At 41.1% G+C, this 25,579-nt stretch overlaps 1 protein-coding gene across 2 annotated transcripts in view; it reads left to right on the forward strand.

The window, feature by feature from the left end:
• WDR72 (WD repeat domain 72) overlaps positions 1–25,579 on the forward strand; it is a 227,685-nt gene that overhangs the window by 50,227 nt on the left and 151,879 nt on the right. For both annotated transcript variants that reach the window (XM_069982637.1, XM_069982644.1), the window contains 6 exons: positions 12,694–12,858; positions 14,962–15,068; positions 17,711–17,789; positions 18,749–18,920; positions 21,516–21,592; positions 22,879–22,998. In XM_069982637.1, the coding sequence (XP_069838738.1) occupies positions 12,703–12,858; positions 14,962–15,068; positions 17,711–17,789; positions 18,749–18,920; positions 21,516–21,592; positions 22,879–22,998 (711 nt within the window). In that variant the 5' untranslated portion in view covers positions 12,694–12,702. The remainder of the gene's footprint in view (positions 1–12,693; positions 12,859–14,961; positions 15,069–17,710; positions 17,790–18,748; positions 18,921–21,515; positions 21,593–22,878; positions 22,999–25,579) is intronic.

Genomic DNA, 25,579 nt, shown 5'->3' on the forward strand with positions numbered 1-25,579 from the left:
AAGATGGCCATCATTTCTACATAGTGTGAACCTAGCCTATTGGCTATGTTCTTGCAAAATAAAACCAAAATATGACAGTAATATAGGTAAATGTGGCCGTATTTTCAATCTAAGGTTATGTTTATGCTGTTTATGCGGTCTGATCGCCGTGCCCGCTAATTAGCTAATCGGAGGCAGCTGTCAAAGTTGACAGCTGCCTCCGATTACCCGAGGCAACCGTTCCCTGGTGTCTAGTGGGGGAGATCGCTCCTCCGGGACGTTGTCCCGGAGGAGTGATCTCCGTTACTGATGCCGGCCGGGGACTCGTCCATGATGGCGCCGTCCCCGACTCGGCACCCGTTTACTTCCGGCTGCAGCAGCCGGAAGTAAACGAGTGCCTATCTCATTGATCTCTGCAGCATATCTATGCTGCAGAGATCTCAATGAGAGATCAAAGTATATATACTAGAAGTCCCCCAGGGGGGCTTCTAGTATATGTGTTAAAAAAAAAAAAAAAGCGTTGTTTATAGTAAAAAGCCCCCTCCCCTAATAAAAGTCTGAATCACCCCCCTTTTCCCAGGTTTTAAATAAAAGAAAACAAATAAATAAATAAACAAACATGTTTGGTATCGCCGCGTGCGTAATCGCCCGAACTATTAATTAATCACATTCCTGATCTCGCACGGTAAACGGCGGCAGCGCAAAAAAATCCCAAAGTGCAAAATTGCGCATTTTTGGTCGCATCAAATCCAGAAAAAATTTAATAAAAAGCGATCAAAAAGTTGTATATGCGCAATCAAGGTACCGATAGAAAGAACACATCATGGCGCAAAAATGACACCTGACACAGCCCCATAGACCAAAGGATAAAAGCGCTATAAGCCTGGGAATGGAGCGATTTTAAGGAACGTATATTTGTTAACAATGGTTTGAATTTTTTATAGGCCATCAGATACAATATAAGTTATACATGTTACATATCGTTTTAATCTTAACGACTTGTGGAACATGCATAACAAGTCAGTTTTACCCCAGGGCGAATGGCGTAAAAACACAGTTCCCCCAAATAAAAGAAATGCGTTTTTTTTTTCAATTTCACCACACTTTGAATTTTTTTCTGGTTTTGTAGTGTACCAAGTGCAAAAATTCAGCCTGTCATTGCAAAGTACAATTTGTGACGCAAAAAATAAGGGCTCATATGGGTTTCTAGGTGGAAAAATGCAAGTGCTATGGCCTTTTAAACACAAGGAGGAAAAACCGAAAACGCAAAAACGAAAATGGGCCCCGTCCTTAAGGGGTTAAAGCGTAACTGTCATATTTTTTTCTATTGCAGAAATCAGTAGTATGAGCGATTTTAAGAAACTCGGTAATAGGTTTTATCAGCCAAAAAAGCCTCCTTCTGTACTTAAGAAGCAATTTCCCAGCCTCCCCCCCTGACTTCTTATCTGTGCATTATCAGGCAAACACGTCTTCATTACAGAGAAGCCAGTGAAGATGGGCTCTGCTCTCACCATTCTATCCTTATGGAGGGGGGAGGGGCCGAGGGAGATGAGGGAGCAGGAAGAGGTGACATGAAGGTCAGCTGTTTGTAGACTCTCTGGGCACCTAAGACGCTGGATTCTGGGATCAGAAAGGTCAGTGCTTATCTATTAACTTACTGAGAGAAGATTGCAGGGTGTTGTGCTGTGCAGGACTGCTCCGTGCTCAGTCACTCCTAACAGCCCCTCCCCTCTCTATAGCCACATAATGGGCACAGAAATCCTGCTTCTTCTGAAGTGAGGGGGGAGGCTGGGAGATTGCTTTTTCAGTACAGAAGGAAACTCTTTTGGTTTATAAAACCTATTACAAAGTTTCTTAAAATCGCTTGAACTGTTGATATTTAATGTTTTCAAAAAAATGACCCTGAAATGACAGTCACGCTTTAAAATGGAATATCTGCCAAAAAAAAATGAACATTTTTAATTTCCCCTCCAACTTGCTTAAATTTCTGTGAAACACCTAAAGGGTTAATACACTTATGAAATATTACTTTGAATACGTTGAGGGGTGCAGCCTTTACAGTGGAGGGATTCATGGGGGTAACTAACATACAGGCCCCACAAATCCACTTCAGAACTGAACTGGTCCCTAAAAAAATCTTCGATTTCGAAGCCCTCTAACATCATAAAAAGTAAAAAGGCGTTCACCAAATGACGTCACCATAAAGCAGACGTGTCGTAGATGTTGCAGTAATAATTAATTCATGTGGCATAACTATAACAGAAAAAGAGAATTTTGAATATTTTGCGCAAATGTTGTGTTTTTCACAAAAAACTACGGAGTGTATCAACCAAAGTATACGACAAACATAAAGAGGAATATGTCAAGAAAAAACAATCTCAGAATAACCGCAATAGCTAAAAGCACCGCAGAGTTATCACTACATAAAGAGAGACAAGTCAGATTTGCAAAATAGGCCCTGGTCATTAAGGCCAAAACAGGCTGCGGAGGCAAGGGGTTAAGCTATGTTCCCACTACGTAAAAATGACGGCCACTAATAATGTTTATGATAACTATTTGCGGTCGGCAGCTTATCTTGCCCTGGGAATTTGTAAATATGTTCCGAACCATTTTTTTCCCCCCTCTTTTGCCTGTTTGATGACCGTCTTTTAGGATTGTTGTCATTTTTAGGCCAAATTCTGTAAATGCCGTTGATTTTTGTCATTTGTATAATCCCTCCCGTCATTGTAAAATAACAGCCATTACTTGGCCTCAAAGTGATGGGCATCATAAAAGACGGACGTCAAATGGCCAAAAAAGACAGTGTGTCAAAGTAGCCTCATAGTTGATCTCATCCCTTTATATAAGGAGGGGTGAAATGAATAACAAATCCACACAACATGTTGGCAGCAGCTACTACAAAAATATTTTGTATTACTGATCCATCATTTCTAGACGGCATTGACTGTTGAGAGAACAAATGTCCATATTATACAGTTTTCCAGTTGAGGAAATTCAAGGCTCAGATTTGTTACTGCAAATCTTCATGAAAATATACTTTTGCAAGCTAATGATGGCAAGTGTGATTTGGGTGTCATTAAATTCTTCTAGTCTCTGGCCATGATAGTGAGCTCAAGTATAGATTTTTGTTTGCACAAATGAGGCCCAGTAAAGAGATATACAGCTTTGTAAAAGTTGTATAAATTAGCTCTTCATTATGTTGTAAGCTAACTATAGGCACTCACAAGTCATCTTTTAGCATGGATCAACTTGCTGCTTAAATACTGGGGGAGGGGGCAATTACTTAGCTTTTCCTATTTAATTGATACCTAAATTGATACCTAAGGGAAAACCTTAGGTATCAATTTGCAAAGTGAAATTGTCTCAGGTATTGTGTTTTGCCACAAATTGCACTGGGCTTTATTATCCAGGTAAGAATGGAATGGGATAATATTGCCATATAGCGGAAACATTATCATTACAATAATGGGAATAACAGAATAATGGGAATAGGGATGTTTAGTTTTCTGTACACGGAGGCAGGCACTCTGCAGAACGTCAGTGGCGGACACTCTGCAGAACATTTGTGGTGGGCACTCTGCAGAACATCAGTGGTGGGCACTCTGCAGAACATCAGTGGTGGGCACTCTGGGGATCATCTGCTGTTGACACTCTGGGGAACATCTGTGGTGGACACTCTGGGGAACATCTGTGGTGGACACTCTGGGGAACATCCGTGGTGGCCACTCTGCAGAACATCTGTGATGGACACTCCGGGGGACAATCATACTAGGCACTTTGGGGTTCAAAAGTAATGGACACTAATAAGGCATCTGAGAGTAGAAGTTACATAGTTAATACGGTTGAAAAAAGACACATGTCCATCAAGTTCAACCAAGGAGGGGATGGATACAGGAAAGGGGGAGGGGTGATAGGTTCTATACATATGCATTTATATTATTTTGGTCTAAGAACTTGTCTAGGCCGGTTTTGAAGCCCTCTACTGTTTTTGTTGTGACCAGATCCTGGGGTAGACTGTTCCACGGATTCACAGTTCTCATGGTAAAGAAGGCTTGTCGCCTCCGAAGGTTGAACTTTTTTTTCTTCAGTCGGAGGCAGTGCCCCCTTGTCCTTTGAGGGGGTTTTACCTGGAACATATTTTCCCCATATTTCTTGTAGGGGCCATTTATATATTTAACCCCTTGGGGACCAGGCTAATTTTCATTTTTGCATTTTCGTTTTTTTCTCCTTGTGCTTAAAAGGCCATAGCACTTGCATTTTTACACCTACAGACCCACATGAGCCCTTATTTTTTGCGTCACTAATTGTACTTTGCAATGACATGCTGAATTTTTGCATAAAGTATACTACGAAACCAAAGTGTGCAGAAATTGAAAAAAAAAAACGTGCGAGATCAGGAATGTGATTAATTAATAGTTCGGGCGATTACGCACGCGGCGATAGCAAACATGTTTATTTATTTATTTGTTTTCTTTTATTTATAACCTGGGAAAAGGGGGGTGATTCAGACTTTTATTGGGGGAGGGGGCTTTTTACTAATAACAATACTTTTTCTTTTTTTTTTTACACATATACTAGAAGCCCCCCTGGGCTTTGATCTCTTATTGAGATCTTTGCTGTATAGATATACAGCAAAGATCAATGAGGTTGGCACTCGTTTGCTTTCGGCTGTTGCAGCCGAATACAAACGAGTGCCGAGCCGGGGACGGCGCCATCTTGGACGAGTCCCCGGCCGGCATCAGACAGGGAGATCGCTCCTCCGGGACAACGTCCCGGAGGAGCGATCTCCCCCACTAGACACCAGAGAAGTGCTGCAGCCGGTAATCGGATGCAGCTGTCATGTTTGACAGCTGCATCTGATTACTGTATTAGCGGGCACGGCGATCGGACTGTGCCCACTAATACCAGCGGTCCCAGGCTACAAGCGGCACCCGCACCCGCGCGAGGACGTACAGTTACGTCCTCGTGCGGGAAAGGGTTAAATAAATTAATTTTATCTCCCCTTAAACGTCTCTTCTCCAGACTAAACAAATTTAATTCTTTTAATCTCTCCTCATAACTAAGATGCTCTATTCCCCTTATTAGTTAAGTTGCCCGTCTTTGTACCCTCTCCAGCTCTAAAACATCCTTTTTATGAATCGGATTCCAAAACTGGACAGCATACTCCAGATGAGGCCGCACCAAAGCTTTATCGGTAATATTATATCCCTGTCCCAAGAGTCCATGCCTGTTTTAATGCATGACAATATCCTGCTGGCCTTAGAAGCAGCTGACTGACATTGTGTGTTGTTCTGTAGCTTATTATCTACTATTACACCCAGATCCTTCTCCATCCGCGACTCTCCCAGAGTAACTCCCCCCAGGACATATGATGCATGTGGGTTATTAGTACCCAGGTGCATAACTTTACATTTATGCACATTGAACCTCATTTGCCAAGTGGATGCCCAAACACTCAGTGTGTCTAAGTCAGCTTGTAAGATCTGCACATCCTCCATAGACTGTACCTGTACTGTACTAGTGATGAGCGAATAGTGAGATATTCGATATTCGTACGAATGTCCCGCGAATATTCGAATGAATATTCGATCCCATTAAAGTCTATGGGAACAAGTATTCTATTGGTGAAAAACATCAAAATCGGAAGCTGGGGTATATGAACGCTTATCGAATATTTATCGAATATTTGCAGGATATTCGTACGAACATCGAATACTCAAATATCTCACTATTTGATCGAACAGTATTCGCTCATCACTATACTGTACTACAAAGCTTGGTGTCATCTGCAAAGATTGCTGTTCCATTCTCCATATCATTAATAAACAAGTTAAACAGGAGGGGGCCCAGTACTGACCCTTGGGGTACACCACTTATTACCGGGGACCATTCGGAGTAGAAATCATTGACCACCACTCTCTGGGTATGATTATTAAGCCAGTTTTCAATCCAGTTACACATTAAACTTTCCAGACCAATAGACTTTAAAGAGAACCAATCATCTAAATTTCACTGTCCCTAAAATTAAAGTATATCTTTCCCTAAGTCTATCTATGAAGATACAGACTGCCTTTGCAGTCTGTATCTTTTTCCTTACCTACTCTTTCGTTTCTGTGTAAGCAAGGCGAGGCGCCGCCATCTTGATGACATCATTTGCGTTCCACCGCTGGAACGCAAGTTACGTCATCAAGATGGCGGCGCCCGGCCTTGCTTACACAGAAACAGAGGATTAGGTAAAGTACAAGATACAGACTGTAAAGGCAGTCTGTATTTTCATAAAGTCTATTTATGAAGATACAGACTGCCTTTGCAGTCTGTATCTTATGTCTTACCTACTACTTCGTGCCGGTGCAGCAGGGCCGGGGCCTCCATCTTGATTAAGTCCTTGCGTTCCACCGCTGGAACGCAAGTGACGTCATCAAGATGACAGCGCCAGCCCTGCTGCACCGGCACGGAGTAGTAGGTAACGCATAAGATACAGACTGCAAAGGCAGTCTGTATCTTCATAAATAGACTTCATAAAGATACAGACTGCCTTTACAGTCTCATACTTTACCTAATCCGCTTCTTTGGTGTAGCTAGGCCGGGCGGCCGCCATCTTGAAGACGTAACTTGCGTTCCAGCGGTGGAACGTAAGTGACGTCATCAAGATGGTGGCCGCCCGGTCTTGCTGCGGCTCTGCATGACGGGAGTTTCCTGTCTCGCGCCGTCTCTTTTGAAAAGAGTCGGCGCGAGGCAGGAAAGTAAAACGTGAATATTTAAAAAAGGAAGCTGTAAAATTAATTAATTTTATTTACAAATGTTGGTAAAATCATAATTTACATCTAATTAGAGAATAAAAAAAATTTAATAATAGTCCATGATTGGTTCTCTTTAACTTACCCATCAGATGTCCATGAGGAACTGTGTCAAACGATTTTGACACGATATCCACAGCCACGCTGCCATCCAGGCTTCTACTTACCTCTTCATAGAAACATGTTACGTTGGTTTGACAGCTTCTGTCCTTAGTAAAACCACTTATAATACTATTAGCCACTACATATTCCTGGATGTAGTCCCTTATAAGCCCCTCAAATAGTTTCCCCACAATGGACATTAAGATTACGGGTCTATAGTTACCTGGGGAAGTCCTAGAGCCCTTTTTGAAGATCGGCACTACATTTGCCTTACGCCAGTCCCTCGGCACAATACCAGTCAGCAAAGAATCACTGAATATTTCATACAAGGGTAGAGAAATAACAGAACTGAGTTCCCTAAGAACTCTTGGGTGTAATCCATCAGGCCCTGGAGCTTTGGTTACATTGAGTTTATTTAATTTATCTTGGATCATATCTATAGTAAACCAGTTCAGTAAATTACACATGTTAGCAGCACTGGCCCCAACCACCTCAGTACTGGCCCCGCCCACCGCAGCTCCATCCTCTTCTTTTGTATATACAGAGCTGAAGAACCCATTAAGTAACTCAGCTTTCTCCTGATCCCCAGTTATTAACTCCCCGTCACCATTATTTAGGGGTCCTACATGCTCTGACCTTGGTTTTTTTGTATTAACCCTTTGAGGACCAGGCCCAAAATGACCCAGTGGACCGCGCAACTTTTGATCTTAGTGTTTCCGTTTTCCCCTCCTCCCCTTCTAAGAGCTCCAACACTTTCAGTTTTTTATCTACAAGGCCATGTAAGGGCTTATTTGTTACAGGAATAGTTGTACTGTGTAATGGCGTCATTCATTCTACCATAACATGTATGATGGAATTCCAAATATACTATTTATGAAGATATAAATAGGTGAAATCGTAAAAAAGAATGCAATATGGTAACGTTTGGGGGGTTCCTGTGTCTACGTAATGCACTATATGGTAAAAGCGACATGATACTATTACTCTATAGGTCAGCCCGAGCACAACCACATGCAGGTTTACAGAGATTCTCTAATGTTATATATTTTTTTTAAATGAAATCCTTTTTTTTGGCAATTAATTATAAATAAAATGGGCCTATTGTGACGCTTATAACGGTTTTATTTTTTCACCTACAGGGCTGTATGGGGTGTAATTTTTTCCGCCATGATCTCTAGTTTTTATTAATACCATTTTTGTGAAGATCGGACGTTTTGATCACTTTTTATTAAATTTTTTTTATATATAATGTAACATAAAATCGGTAATCCGCGCACTTTTTTCCCTCTTTTCGTGTACGCTGTTTACCATTCGCAATGACGCTTGTTATATTTTAATAGATCGGACAATTACGCACGCTACGATATATTATATGTTTATTTGTTTATTTATTTTTATATGTTTTATTTATATAATGGGAAAGGGGGGTGATTTAGACTTTTATTGGGGGAGGGGTTTTGGGGTAGTGTGTTAGTGTTTTTAACTTTTTTTTTACACATTTGAAGTCCCTTTGGGGGACTTTTACATACATTAGTTTGATTTCTGAACTGATGAATGCTATGCCATAGGCATAGCATTGATCAGTGTTATCGGCGATCTGCTCATTGAGCCTGCCTGTGCAGGCTCAGTGTAGCAGATCGCCGATCGGACCGCACGGGGGCAGGTGAGAGACCTCCGGCGGTCCGTTTTAAGGAGTTAATGACACGCGGCAGCGCGATCGCTGCAGCGCGTCATTGCCGGTGAGGTCCCGGCTGCTGATTGCAGCCGGCCCCCACCTGCTATGAAGCGCGCTCCGCTCCGGAGCACGCTTCATAGCGGGAGAAACACCCAGGGCGTACAGTTACGCCCTAGGTCGTCTGGGGACAGACTTCCATGGCGTAACTATACGCCCTGGGTCGTCTAAGGGTTAATATATTTGAAGAATTTTTGGGTTGTTTTTTTTGCTATCTATGGCTACCTGCCTTTCATTGTGATTTTTTGCTGCTTTTATTACATTTTTACAGGTTTTGTTGACTTCTTTGTAATGTTTAAAGGCTATAGCTGCCCTCTGATTTGTATTTTTTTGAATGCCCCTTTTTTGTCATTTATAGCCCTTCTAACCTCGGTTGTAAGCCATGTGGGATTTGATTTTAACCGTTTATATTTGTTACCCATAGGAATATATTTGGTAGTACAGTTATTTAATGTGGGTTTGAAGATTTCCCATTTATTAGCTTTAGGCTGGGTTCACACTGCGTTTTTGCAATCCGTTTGAAAAAAACTGATGCATTTGTGTGCATCCGTTTCGATCCGTTTTTCCATTGACTTCCATTGTAAAAAAAACGGATCAAAACGGATCCTTTTTTTTCACGGACACAAAAATGTAGCTGACACTACTTTTGTGTCCGTAAAAAAAAACGGATCCGTTTTGATCCGTTTTTTTTTTACAATGGAAGTCAATGGAAAAACGGATCAAAATGGATGCACACAAATGCATCCATTTTTTTCATCCGTTTTTCATCTGTTTTTTGAAAAAAACGGATTGCAAAAACGCAGTGTGAACCAAGCCTTATCAGTATGTGACAGCAGCCGCTCCCAGTCCATGCCCTGAAGTTCAGCCCTTAACCCAGGAAAATTGGCCCTTTTAAAATTAAGAGTTTTTGCCCTACCAACATGTTTTTCTTATCTACACTTCAAGCTAAAAGTCACTATATTGTGGTCACTATTACCCAGGTGTTCATGGACAGTTACATCCCCAACCAGCTCAGCGTTTTTAGAAATAACCAGATCCAACAAGGCATCACTTCTAGTTGGCTTCTCAACAAACTGGCCGAGAAAATTATCCTGCAGGAGGTTAAGAAATTCCCTCCCCTTTGTAGTTTTAGCTGAACCGTGACCCCAATCTATATCTGGGTAGTTGAGGTCCCCCATTACCACTACTGTTCCCTCTCGGGCAGCCCGCTCTATTTGTCTATTCAACTGGCCATCTACCTCCTCAGTAATGTTGGGAGGTCTATAGATTACACCAAGAATAGTTTTTTCACTCTTTACCTCCTTCTGTAGTTCTACCCACAATGCTTCCACATCATCACAGTCATCGCCCACTATTGCATCTTTTACACTCACTTTAATATCATTTTTGACATACAGACATACTCCTCCTCCCCTTCTGTCCACCCGGTCCCTTCTGAACAATGCAAATCCCTGAATTTTGACAGCCCAGTCATGTGAGGAGTCCAGCCATGTCTCAGTCACACCAACCACATCAATGGACTCCCCCAGAACCAAGGCCTCTAGCTCCCCCATCTTGCTGGCTAGACATCTGGCATTAGTAACCATACACTTTATATTACCATCGAGTTTAACCGCTTCATTATAAGAAATAGGATTTATTACAGTGCTGTGGCTACAATCATCCTCACTGCTCATCTGCAACAGATGGATCTCCCTATCCACTTCTCTTATCCTCCCCCCACAGGACCCTTCTCCTCCCACCTCAATGTTCTGTCCCCTCTCTAACCTATCCGCCACTATATTACATACTACATTGTCCTCCCTCCACATCCCTAGTTTAAAAACCCCTCCACCCCTTCTAGGATTCTCTCCCCCAGCACAGCGGACCCCCTGTGCTCTAAATTCAGCCCTGTGCTCTAAAAACCCAAACCCTTCTTCTCTACACCACGACTTGAGCCATGTATTTAACTCCCTAAGCTCCCGCTGTCTTTCCTGCTATGCGCATGGCACAGGCAGTATTCCAGAGAATACAACCTTGGAGGTCCTTCCCTTCAACTTAGCACCTAGTCCTCTAAAATTATTTTTGATAGACCTCCACCTACCTTGTATCCTGTCATTGGTTCCCACATGGACCACGACAGCTGGGTCATCCCCAGCCCCCCCAAGTAATTTATCCACCCTTTCCACCACATGCCGAATCACACATCACTGTAATAAGGGAGCCTGTGGAGTATTGTGTCACATTTTGGGCACCTCTACAGAAAGGCTTGGCTGATCTGGAGCGGTTGCAGAGGAGAATGACCAAAGTAATTAAGAGAATCAGTGGGCTACAGTGCCAAATATCAAGTATCAAGCTTGGGGTTATTCCACACACAAAAGAAAAAGATGTTTTAGGGGAGATCTGATCACAATGTACAAATATATATGAATGGACAGTACAGAGATCTTTGTAGTGATCTTTTTACATCCTCCACGTCTGAAGGAAAGAAGGTTTCACCGTAATCACAGATGCAGATTCTTTATTGTAAGAGCAGTGGGACTATAGAACTCTCCACCACGAGATGTTGTGATGGCTGATTCATTAAAAAGTATAGGGGAGGCCTGAACGCTTTCTTTAAAAAAAATATAATATTATAATTAATGTGCACTAGATTTCTGGTGATAGGATATATAGTGATTTATTCTGATATATGAAGTGGGGCCGTATTTGGAAATATTTTTTTACCCCTGTGATGGGGAAATTGGCACTTGCTTTATGAGGATGTTTGCCTTCCTCTAGATCAACATAATAGGGTTATAGGTTGAACTTGATAGACTCTAGTTTTTTTTAACCTTATTAACTAGGTAATTATATAACGATGTACTTAGGTATAGTACAGCCACCTTTGTGTTCTGTTTATGGTTAATAGAAAATTATATTAGAACAGTGAACATAGTTTTATACAGATTCATGTTTTCAAAATGTTTCTAAGATGTATCTACTGTATAGTCACTTTTAAAGGGGTAGTGCAGCGCTAAAAATTTATTCACAAAATAACACACATTACAAAGTTATACAACTTTGTAATGTGTGTTAAGTATGTGAATGGCCCCCTTCCCCGTTTTTCCCTCCACCCACGCTAGACCCGGAAGTGTTGGTGCATTATACTAACCGAAGACGACGTCATTGTCCCAAGATGGCGAACGGTAGAGATGAGCGGGACTTTCGGACTTTCAGTCCGAAAACCGCTCGCTCCAGTGCGATGCCTGCGATCCCAGGAGAGTAATGTAATGTTGTAATGTGTGTTATTGTGTGAATAAATGTTTAGCACCGCACTACCCCTTTAAGATCTGTAAATTGTGACAACAGCAAAATTACAGTTTGTAGGGTAATGGAAAAGAAATGTAAAAATGTGTTTCTGTCTATAACGTCATACTGAAATTTGATCAGATACATAATCTATTATCCAATTCAAAACAACACATGTAAATATGAATTGGCAGTTTATATAAAGAAATAAAATTGTAAGCTATTTCCTAATATTTTTCTTTTCTCAGAATCCTTTTCTTTTATGTATAAGAGTGATTCTGGTAATAACTGGCGGCAGTTGTGTGCACATTCGCTCTCTTTAAGATGTTCAGATCTTTTCTATATGCTATTTTATATGTATAATGTAGTTGTCAGGGGTATTTGTGTGACCTGTTTGAAAGTGAATGACAGACAGCTAGCACAGTAACAGCTGAGGAGGGATGAATGGGGTGCTGCTGGAGTACTGACCAGGGAGTAGGTCTAAATCTTCTTTTCCTCATCATAATTGGCATTGGAGCCCTGCCACTGATCAATACTGTGCATAACAAATAACTGCTTGAGTATGAATCCATTTGACAGAAAACTGTTCATGTTTAACAAACTACTTTATAACATAGCAGCTCACTGACTGCGGTAAGCCGTAAGCACAAGTTAAAAAGGCCCACATAGCTATAAAATGCAGAAGAAAGGTTCAGGGGAATAGTGTTAGTTTACAAAGACCTTATACGAGACATTATATTAGTCTCATTTTACATGGGGCGTGCCTTTAAATTATTTTAAAAAATGTTAAAAAGTTTTCCTAATCAATTGCAGGTCAAGCTCATGATGAAGAGCACTACCCAGGCAGTTGCATTATGGGGAAACCGAGCCCCTGCTCACAGCATTACAGCCATCATGATAACAGATGATCAGAAAACAATTGTGACTGGAAGTCTAGAGGGGCAAATATGTCTCTGGCATTTATCGATGGACATGAAGGTTTGTAAATAAAAACTGTAAATGTTAATGAACCATACTGTAGATTTTATGAACAATAAAAAAATATATATATATACTATTCACGCAGCCATGTAAATTCATTGTTATCAGCCACCAGGGCCGTATTACCAGCTGCTACTGCCATAGGCACTACACCTCCAGACCCCCCATCTTCACTCACCAATTAGCATCAGGATTTTCTAGTTTCTGAACATCATATTGATATCTGATCAGTCTTAGGCCGTCTTCACACATTTACTGTACGTCACCACATGCAGCCAAAGCCAGACCAATAGGCGTATGGCCAATAATCATGGTAACAGCACATGATTACTGAGGAATAGGAGCCTGATATTGGCCACATGCATTTCTCTACATGTAGAAACATAGTTTCAACTGCTTAAAACATAAACAAATTTCCACATTGAATCAATGATTAGAGCAGTCTATTGTCTGAGGGAACTCTCACCACAGTATTGGAAGATTGGCAGATAATAGCTCCAGACGTCATATTTAACACTGCAAGACCTGACCAATACCCCCATACTGTGACTGGATAACACCGCCACAACAGTCCTAACCAATACCACCATACTGAGACTGGATAACACTGCCACACCAGACCTGACCAATACCACCATACTGTGACTGGATAACACTGCCATACCAGTACTGACCAATACAACCACACTGTGACTGGATAACACCACCATACCAGACCTGACCAATACCACCCCCACCCCAAAAAAAAAAAAATAAATAAAAAAAAATGGCAAGTCTGAATGTAAGGTGGGTCACTAAAAAAATAAAAACAACAAAAAAAAGTTGTTTGCTTTCCTCTGCTCCCTGCTGCTGTCCCCCTGCAAGGTGCTGCCCTGGGCACCGGACCACTGCCGATAACAATGATTTTACTTTGATTGGACCTCCAGTGACTAACAAGAAATAGGGCAAAATTGACACTACTGATGTCTCTACTAAAAAATGTTATACTGTGTGCTTACTTTGCATCAGCTAATATCCTACCAAGAAGAATATTTTTCTCCATGTTTTCATTAACGTATCTAATTTGAATGATAACAGCAAAAGGTAAACCCTTAATGTACTGTGGGCTGCACCAAATAAAAAATACATGAAACAAAACTAAAACGATCCTACTAGTAATATTGTTGTCTCAGAAATGTTAAGCATGTTAAACCCTATCACGACCTGGGATCATTGAAGCCTCAATGCCCAGGTCGTGATTTTACATCAGCTTATGGGATCATAAAGATCCCATAAGCTGATGTCCCCTAGCTCTGCTGCCTCTCCTATATCCCCTGCCGCTCTTACAATCTTGTATCAGCGGCAGGGGAGAAAGGGGAGGTGGCAGAGCCGACAGGCACATGCCCAAAACGCGTTCTGTGGGCCCTATCGGGTGTGCCCGCAAATCAATTAACCATTCATTTCAATCTAATGTGCGACTGCCTCCGCAATTTACATTGTGTGAACAGCTATTATTTCTGGCTGCTGTTCATTGAACAACATGCTGAAATAATAGGCATGTACATTATTTTAAAGCCCATTCTTAAGATGTGTGCATACAGTGCCCCTGCAGTAGAGAACAGACACTGATTCCATCTCAATCAGCGTCCATTCTTTGCTTAAAAAAAACTTTGTGTAAACATAGCCTTCATGTGTCCTTCCCCCTTATACTATGACATAGAGATTATTGCTGCATAGTTGTGTTATTGATCCCTCCAAATAACTAGAAAGAAATGTCTTTTGATTTGACCACAGTTCGGAATTTTGGAAAACTCGTATTAATAAATAATAGTTTTCTATTAAAAGTATGTTTGGCATCAGTGATCTGGAATTCTGTCATTTGTGTCTTGGTTTCACCAGCAGAATTGTAATTATCTGAGAATACTGACCAATTCTGTTTGGAATGAGAGAATCAGCCATTGGAGAGTATAATTTTATGGTTCACATCTCTTAAGTTAAAAGTATGCGTTTCAAAGTTTGATTGTTTCTTTTTGCGTATGATGAGAACACTAATATACAGACAAAGCCATAAATTACTGTTGGTTATTACTTTAGTGTCATGCACTTTTTGTACATTTTCAGGTTACATCCAAAGCTATTTTATTTGGTCACACAGCTGCAATAACATGCTTAGCAAAGGCTCGAGATTTTGAAAAACAACCTTATGTGGTTAGTGGATCAGAAAATGGGTAAGTGTAAGTTTATACAAATATTTGTCTGTTAAATGGTCACCTTTTCAAAGAACTTTTTCCCATTTCATAGCCAGTATGAAAAATTACTTCTTATCTCAGAAAACAGCCCTAAAACAATACAAATTATGGGTCAGGGGGTTTACCCCCTGCTCAGTGCAAAAGAAAAAGGGAAGATAGAAATAGAGACAGACAGAGAGAGAATGCCTAATGTGTTCCTAAAATGAGTGAGCGATGATCTGCACTGTTACTCAAAGGTAAATCAAGGCTTGCTTCTCATCTATCATCACTACAGTTATTGGCAGCTGTCCCTTGTGTAAATAACAGGTTACTTACAGTTGTATGTCCACAGTGCTGCTGTGTACTTCCCCCACACCACCACCATCAAACTGAGCAGATTTTTTCTCTGTGCTCCTCAGGGGTGGGGCCAGAGAATTAGACCGGGGATGGACTTGAAAACCCAGTGCACCAGTAATCCCTCATATGACTTTTAGTACTATATCTCATCAGATCTGCACAGTGGCAGCCTGTTAATTTCAGTGCACTATATTATGTTATGGCAGAGAGATGTTGTGGTTTTCTGTGATTGGCTAGAGAAGTGAGGGAAATTTGATTGCTGCAATTCAAGAAGTGCTCCGATTTTCCTTCTTTATATTGGAAGTGAGGGAAATAACTGACCACTATGGTGAGGGCTGTCAGGAGCCAAGTTACAGCAGTGAGAGTACTAAAATTATCTTGTCATTACTCTGAAGGGTTCATCATGTAAGTATATAAATTTTTTTGAAACAACATGTATGCTTTAAACCTTAAGTGTCACTGTCACTTCACAAAACTTTTGACATGTCATAGAGACATGTAAAAAAAATTGATCAGTCCGGGTCTGAGTGTTCAAACATGTACTGATCAAGAGTTAGAGCAGGGAGAGGACCGCAGCTGCACCTCGGACTTATAATGGAGTTCTATGGAGCCTGACTGATCTCTGTTAGGTTTGTCATTGTAAATAGATACAGAATCCAAAAAGAGAGAATTAAGACAGCTTTTAGCTTGAAAATGATTTACCCCTTAGATTTATCAGATTGGTTTGACATGCAGAATCCATCATAATTCCATATTTATATGATGTTCTACATCTCATTTTATTAACTATTCCAGGATAACATCCTTTAAAAAAACCTTAAACATGTTACCAACTATACAGGTTGTAATAACAGATCTGTAGGTAAAGTGCCATTGAGAGCATTGTATATCAAACCCATCAGTTGAGTTTCTTGCACTGTTCCTTTGAAAACCAACAATGTAGAAATAAAACAGTTAAAGAAAGGCTGGTTACCTCTTGCCTGAAGGCATAAATATACTCAAAAGGCAAGAAATTGCCCTTAGAGTTTCATTGTACACAAGCCCTCTCCATGGTATGCATCAAGGAAAGGATTATATCCTGAAAGATCAAATTAACTTTCAATGAAAATGAACAAATAGGTATATTCTGTTATTTGGTTATTATTATTATTATTATTATTATTATTATTATTATTATTATTATTATTATTATTAATAATAATAATAATAATAATAATAATAATAATAATAATAACAATAACAATAACAATAATAACAACTGTCCAGACACTGTACACTACTTTGGTGATAGAGACACCAAAGTGTCTAAGTAAAATTTTCTAAAAACTAATCTGCATCAGCAATCTACTACATTTGAATGTAACCCTATGGTAATGAATTATATATTATATATTATAATTTTGTATATTATATATTATTATTTTGTTAATTCTATTAGAGTAAAAATTAAAATGAGAATATTTGTTAACCTAACATTTCAGATGTGTGTGACTTCAAATTCATCCCTCAAATTGCAAATTTTCTAATTTACTATGAGTCAATAATTTGGGACGTCAATTCTACAATAGTTATCTGAGGCCTATTATGTCCCGTATATACCAGATTAAAAGAATTACTTCATTGTGTATTTATTATTATTTTTTGCTATTATTCTTAAGCTTTGAATAATATTTATCCTAAGCAAATACTATGCCATAGTGTTTGCTATAAAAGTAATTTTCTAATTCAAATGATACAGTGAAATGAAACATTTTATAGGGGGGTAACAATTTTATTTTAACCTTACCAGTTAGTCTGACTTCTGAGCTGCAAAGACTTACAACAAACCTAAAATAATCCTCATGGTGGCACTGTTTCAATATTAATCTTTGGAAATAACGTTGGCACAGCACAAGACATATGTGCTTTAAAATGTATGGCTGGGGTTCTGTGAAAATGACCCATTTTCAGCAGGATGTAGTTCTGAAGAATGATACTTCTAGTGACACTTTGATGAGACATAATGGCAGTATACCTGCAATTTGTTTTATTCCAGGCATGGCCTTAAAGTTAGTTTGATGTCGGGCAGCAGGGTGTAATTACCTAAACAAAAGGAAAGACGTTCTATATGCCATCTTTTCTTAATGACCACAACCTTTTCTTCTCCAGTAATCGGTAACAAAAACGATACATAAGTGATAAGTTTAAGCTTAAATATAGTGTTTAAACTTAAAAAAACATGTCACGGAATGTCCCAAGCTGCTAAGTAGAAATGACAACAAATAACCTGAGGTTATGTCTTACAGGGAAATGTGTGTATGGAATGTCAACACTGGCCACTGCATTGAGAATACAAAGCTGCCATATAGGCACACCGCAATTTGCGTAAGTCTTATGGATATGTCATTTTGCTTTGGAAAAGCCTATTGAGGACCTTTAACCCTTATTTAAAAGGCTAGAGATATCCTGAAGGAAGTATTCATGTATAATTATTCTGTGACACAGAAAGCCAAGCTATAACATTACTTACTGTGCAGAATAATTTATAGATACATATGTTTTGTATTCTTCATTCTAAAGATAGATAGATAGATAGATAGATAGATAGATAGATAGATAGATAGATAGATAGATTGCCATTACTGATTTTGCCTATGGTCAGCTAGGAAGCATTAATCGACTCATGATGAAGGAAATGCTTTCATTGTTTCTTTCTGAAGAAGTATATATTGATACACCAGAGTGCATCTTGCTGGTTGCAGCTTTAATTACAACCCAGCAAACAGAGGGAAATCTACATCACTACACAGAATCATTACCTGGTACCATTCCAGTCAATACAGTATATACAATAGGTAAACAGAGGTTGTTTTATCCTTTCTTCTAGTTTTATTTAAAGTGTCCCTTTCAAAATCTAAATCAACAGTAGGTGTTAAATAAAGCAAGTTAGCAATTTACTTTTTTTTTTTATTATGCTGTAAAACAAAGCTATACTTACCAGAAATCCAGATCCAGTCTCCTGAAAGCAGCTTTTTAGTGTTGTGCTGGTTAAAAAAAAAAAAAGAGAGACTAAACACATGAAGTCTGGCCAGGACAAGGTGTCACAGCTCAATGCGTCCGTTAAATAAATGACTGCCTTCTCTGTGAGCACAGATGACCTGGGAAATAAAGGACTTCCTGTGTTTAGACTCTTTAAAAAAAAGTAAAAAATGAAATAAAAAAAGTGCTGTGTTTCCCATGAAAATAAATTTATAAATAAATAAATAAATAATGTAAATTGCAAACGTGATTGTTGATTCAGTCTTTAAATCCATTGTGAAACTAATATGTTAAAATTATTGCAGTACTACCATTGCTCATTCCGAATGATAGGGGAAGGCTGGCTTCTCTGCTGTGGTCACTATCAAGACATTCTGATCGTTGATGCAAAGACCTTGCAGGTCCTTCATACTTTCAAGTCCCAGCGTTCAGACTGGATTTGTTGCATGTGCATTGTGCACTCCACCAGAATTCAAGGTACTATAAAGATAGAAGGATATGTCTGTAAGATAAACCAACATTTGATCCAAATCTCAAGGGAGACGCCGGGAGAGGGGCGTCAACTAGTCATCTGGGTGGGGAGCCGACCATGACTAGTCACCGCGCTCTGCCTGTCAGCCCGCAGTGTCTGTCAACATTCGTGCTGATTGGTTCCCTTACTTTTATATACTGTTAAACTCATCTGAATTTTTAATTCTTAAAAGGTTTCATTATCAATGTATTACAGACTTATATTCATGTAAATTTACATGTAAAGATCTGCAAAATAATAAAGTGCTTAGGCCCACCTCCTATATAATGTGTGTATATATAGCTATATGTATCATGGCCGCTACATGTGAATGACAACGTGGTGTAAATGTAGTGGATAATGGCTGCGTGATAATGGCTGCAAATTGTACAATCTGGAAGTGTTTCCATATTAGGTTATAGAAAATATCAAAGCAATAATACAACTGTGATTGTAAACATTTGACAAAAAGTCCATGTCACATTAATAAACAGTATAAGGGCCCTATTACACGGGCAGTTATTGGCTGAGAGGTCTGTCAGCTCAGAGACCACTTTCAAGCTACAGCCGCAGCACCAGGATAATACTTCTTCTATAGCCTTGTGTGTCCATACATGGATAACCAGTATGAGTCAGAAGCATCTATAGTAAGGAGATTTGCTTACTAAAGGAGAAACATGTTGGGTGCCAGTTGCCCTATTATGATCCACCATTTGAGGTCTATCTTGACTAAAGGAAATATTGGTGTGAGATTGTCTAAAGCGCTAAGATCTTTGTTTCAGGAGATTAGACTATTGTGCTGAAGAGCTCTCATGTGGTCCTTTGCCCATAGGGCTGCATCCATTGACAACATAAGAAAACCCAAAGCTCTTGTTGCAGGACAGATGCTGCAAACTGACAGACCTGGATTTAGAAAAATAAATTATAATATCTGTAGGAATTCCTCTTGCTTTTAGAGAAGGACCTCCTCAAATAATAAAGGTAACCTAAATGTCTGAAGAGTTTGTGGACCAGAAGGGAAGAAAGCTAAATAAACTACCATTCTTGCTTTTTTTGGCATGAGTTTAGTAGCTGCCAAATCCACCAATGGGACAAAGGTCCCTCACCACAGGTTCTTCCCAGCTAGTCTCTAGGGCTTGATCCTGGAAATGAAAGTCCTTTGCCAGGCTTATCCAAATCCTTGAGAAAACGTTCTGCCTGGACTGGATGGTTTGGTAACACAAAATAAGAGCTTCTTCTCAGTTTATTCTATTATCTCCTTGACAGCCTTTATTTGCTTAGAGATTTTATACATATGAAAAAGATAGATATCCTGAGAAGAGGGATTACTTGACTGTGAAAGTGTTACAGGGAGTAAAGGGAGGGGCAGGAGACAATTCTAGAGCCAACAATGCATAAGAGCACTCTAAAAGCATAAGGTTCCACTACCCATTAGAAAGACTATGGGTCATATTACACCAACAGATTATCTGTCAGATTTTTTTGAGCCAAAGCCAGGAATGGATTATAAACAGAGAACAGGTAATAAAGGAAAGACTGAGGTTTCTCCTCTTCTCAAATTCATTCCTGGCTTTGGCTTAAAAAAATATGTCAGATAATCTGTTGGTGTAATAGAACCCTATAAATATTAAACTGAACCACAAGAACCACAAGAACATGGCTTCCATAAGTGCCAGAAGATCTGCCCCTTGAGTACAAAGCCAAAACAAATCTACTGGTAGAAGGATAAAACAAAGGTACAGACCACATGCGCTGATGCCCCAGACCACACCAGACAAGCTGTAATGCAGAGTGAGGTAGACTGTGGCCACTGTAGAACACTCAAGACACCAATACTTCCAAGGACCAGTTGGCCGAAAGTGATAAATATTTGATTGTGGCAGTCCACTGGGACACAAGCTCCATTCCTCTTCTACTCACGCGCTATGGGACCTCTGAAGATACACTCAACTACAGTATATATAGCACACTGGAAACAACCCCTTCTTTATAGGCTTAGGAAAATGCTTCTGCACTGCTACTGTTATATGGTTCTCTGAAACTCTGTTAAATGAAGAATTCAGCTTAGCAGTAAAGAGGCATGTAACCCTTGTAGATATGTATTATTAATCAGCTTTTATCAATAAAAGAGTTTTAAAGTTTAACTGGGTGATGCCATATCAATCCTTTCACAAGCTACATGAAACATGTGACTGCGTCCAGGCATGTCATGACCCCAGGTACAGGATCAATGATGTGAGGAATATGCTAGCCATGCATACATTCTGAGCCTTTTTAGTTACTGTATCTTTAATGTTGGATCTGGCTTCCAATTACCCCTCACAAACACCTGAAAACGGTGGTGAGCCAGGCATTTCCCCTGCAGTGGCCAAAATTATATCAAAATGTTATACTGGTATATTGGGATTTTCCTATAGCTTGATTTAGAGAATCAATGACAAAGCACCTTCCCTCTGTGTACACATTGCCATTCAGTTTAAAACATTATTGTATGTTTCTGTTTGTACGCATTATTCTTCTACATCTGTTTTACACAGAGAATCATATATTATCTTTTGCAGAAGATTCATTGGTTGCAATATCTACTTCTGGAGAGCTAAAAGTATGGGATCTCTCATCATCTGTTAACAGCATACAGGTCAGTAGTACTGTTAAACGTTAATTTTTATAGACATTCAATCAGTTCAGATGTAGAGAGGGACAACTGGTAAAAGTTCAAGCTAACGCAACGTCACTTTACTAGGTTAGCTGAATATAGCAATAATGTTACGTGTATAATACATTGTATTGAAGTTAACTGAACATTTCTACATAAAGATTTAGACACATGGGGGGGGATTTACGGAGGTTACGCCAGGTAGAAGGTGCAGATTCGCCCCTTCTCCCTGGCGTATGCCGTCCGTACGCCCAACTCGCCCGCTGGGCAGACTGGCGGAGCTTGCGAGGGCATGATAAGGCGGTGAGGAGGCGCACCTCAGGTGTAAATCATGATCAAAATCTACACCTGCTGAAGCAGGTGTAGATTTTGTACGCCGGGCAGAGATTCGGGCACTTGGCCGACCACATTCACTATGAGGCGTACGCATCTTAGTGAATCCAGCCGGGGGAAATGGGGCGGAGCCTAATAAAAGACCGGCGTACTTGTACACCGGTCTTCGTAAGTCCCCCCCATACTGTACAAAGAAAACTCTCAGTTGCCAACAGTGTATTATATAATATATGTTGGTTAAAAAGCTATTTTCCCCCCAATTACTCCATTAACATATTCACTTGCATTAGATGGGCATGCAGGTTTATTTTAATGGAGAAAACACCACTACTGGATATTCCTATGTGGAACAATGTGCTAGAATCCAACCTACAGTATTCTTCTTTATGCTGCACTCTGGGGATGTGTGTATAGTGGCAAAGCTATAGGGGTCAGAGGGGATGCAGCTGTGACCAGACCCATAAATCAGGGGGGCCTGAGACCCTCTTTCTTCTTTAAGGTTGATTGCTTAAGTCTGACCTGCTAAAAAGCAGTATATGAAGGTTTGTGCAGACACACTGACAGGAGTAGAGGTGTCAACCAGGGTAGAGGTCAGAGAAGTCATTCAAAAAATAAGAGATGGCACTGACAGGAGCAGAGGAGGAAAGAATGGTGTGTCACCATATCTATAGGACCATGGGAAGGGGGGTTGGCCCAAGCTAAGCGTCATGGTCGTGAACTACATCCCTGCATGTGTACATTTAATGTAGAGCTGCTCGAAATGTGAAAGGGCAGGTGTCAGTAATAAAGTGGCTATGTACTAGCTAGCAAATGTTCTTACTTGAAGATATTAATGACTTTTTTCTCTTTTTTAATTTGTAGTCTTAAATTGCATTACTATTATTTTTTTTATTATTGTATTGTATTATTATTTATCAATATGTTCTTATCTCTAGGAAAAGCTAAGTGTGTATGAAACAGAATCAAAGAGTTTGGAAAGGACGAATTACTGCGCTGTGCGATTCTGCACGTACACAGAGAGGTTACTGCTGGTGATTTGCTCCAGTTCCTGGCAGGTGCTGATCTTATTATTATACTGTATGTTTTTCTCACTGTAACAGCATGAACAGCCTTTCAAATAACTGCTTAAGCTGATATCCATATTTTTATCACTGTATGGGGATGTTAAACTTGTAAAGTGTCACTTCTCATCTTCATGAAATTACATGGCTGAGACATGGAGATTTAAATCTTTTATTCTCTCCACAGGTTGTCAATAACAAATGTTTTTTTTTTTTTTTTTTGTAAATGGAAGTAGCACAGCTAGGCCATAGAAAAATCTGTACGAGTTTAATCACTAGTATATAAAAAAGTATATTTGTTATTTATAGTGCAACGGATTTTAGACACTTTTAAGGCATTGGTCAAGGCTCATGATTTACAGTAAGTGAACTGTGTGTGGCTTTGTCTGAATGAGGCATGACTTAAGCTAGAAAAGCTATGCAGTATCTGCCAATACAAGGCACGAATTAAAGGGGTATTCCCCCCAAAATTATTTTTGCATTAATACGTTGCCCACCCGTCACTTTCCATCTTTCCAATATAAAGTTAATATGGATTCTGCACAGTTTTGCTGTTATCTAGCTGCATTCACCCCCACAGATTGCAGAGAATGATCATATCTCAGTCCAACCCGACACCGTTCCCTGCTCCTAGCCCCTAACCTCTGTGTCGGCATCACGTGTCATCCGTTTGTACAATGGGCTGGGTTAGCGCTTCTAACCCAGCACACTGAAGTGAAGGAGGACACTGACGGGGTGGCCGCTGTTGCAGAGGGAGAAAGTGATCAGTGCAGCTGTCACTGTCTCCCTCTCTAACAGCATCCCCCCGTCACCCGCACCATGTGCCCCCCCATCACTGCTCCCCCTGACTGAGTTGCCCCCCGCCCGTCACTCACCCGTAGCCGCCACCAGTACCCCCCCGGTGCTCACCCGTGGCACCCGAATCCCCCCCCCTGCTCTCATTCACGGCAGCCCCCCCCTCACCAACGACACTGACCCCACTCTCACCCGTGGCACACTGATGGGGCTGGCTGCTGTTGGAGAGGGAGACAGTGGTCAGTGCATCTGTCACTGTCTCCCTCTCTAACAGCAGCCACCCCGTCTTCCTCACCATGTGTCCCCTCCCTCCAGCCCCAGAGCACTGTTGCCCTCTGACTAGGGTGCTCACCAGCGGCACCTGCTGCGCGGACAGCTGCATGACACAGATGTTTGCTGTGTGGTGTAAATATCCATTGCCAGGCTGTGTTTGCACACGTGGGACGACTTCCTAAGGACATGTCCTTTTTCTGGCTGTCTCCCCCCCCCGGTCCTCACCCATGGCACCCCCCGGGTCCTCACACACGGCATCTCAGCTCTGCTACACCATCATCTCAGCTCTGCTACATCCTCTCAGCTCTGCTACATTATCGCCACCATTTCAGCTCTGCTACATTATCGCCACCCTCTCAGCTCTGCTACACCATCGCCACATCCGCGGTACCGCCCCCCCATCCTCACCCGCGCCCCCCTCCCCCCCAGTCCTCACCTGCAGCATCTCAGCTCTGCTACACCATGGCCACCATCTCAGCTCTGCTACACCATGGCCACCATCTCAGCTCTGCTACACCATCGCCACCATCTCAGCTCTGCTACACCATCACCACCATCTCAGCTCTGCTACACCATCGCCACCATCTCAGCTCTGCTACACCATCGCCACCATCTCAGTTCTGCTACACCATTGCCTCACCCACGGCACCCCCGCCTCCCCCTTCCCCCCCGCGGTCTTCACCCGCGTCACCCCCCCCCCGGTCCTCACCTGCAGCATCTCAGCTCTGCTACACCATGGCCACCATCTCAGCTCTGCTACACCATGGCCACCATCTCAGCTCTGCTACACCATGCCCACCATCTCAGCTCTGCTACACCATGGCCATCATCTCAGCTCTGCTACACCATGGCCACCATCTCAGCACTGCCAAACAATGGCCACCATCTCAGCTCTGCTACACCATCGCCACCATCTCAGCTCTTCTACACCATCTCAGCTCTGCTACACCATTTCCACCATCTCAGCTCTGCTACACCATCGCCACCATCTCAGCTCTGCTACACCATCTCCACCATCTCAGCTCTGCTACACCATCTCCACCATCTCAGCTCTGCTACATCATCACCACCATCTTAGCTCTGCTGCACCATCACCACCATCTCAGCTCTGCTACACAATTATCATCACCATCATCGTCTCAGCTCTGCTACACCATCACCAGGCATAAACATTGCATGATGGGAAATGTAGTTTCCTATCTTGGATATCGAATGGCTTTTAGAAAACTTGTAACTCAGGAACGGCTGCAGCTAGAAAGACAGGAGACAGCTCAAAATACTCAAGGAGACTCGGTGAGTAACACCAGGAAGGTTTGGCATTTTTTAACCTTTTGGAGGGAATACCCATTTAAGCCAACATATAGGTGGTGTAAAGTTAAAAATGTGCTGTCACAAAATAAAACTTTTCACGTGTTAGAGAGGCATGTTCAGACCGCGACCAATCAGGATAACGAGCTGTGATAGGTCCGCACTCTCTCCTGGCTCCGTGTCATGTGCAAGATGTGTC

Source organism: Dendropsophus ebraccatus, chromosome 1, assembly GCF_027789765.1.
Source record: "Dendropsophus ebraccatus isolate aDenEbr1 chromosome 1, aDenEbr1.pat, whole genome shotgun sequence".
NCBI classification, from domain to species: Eukaryota; Metazoa; Chordata; class Amphibia; order Anura; family Hylidae; genus Dendropsophus; species Dendropsophus ebraccatus.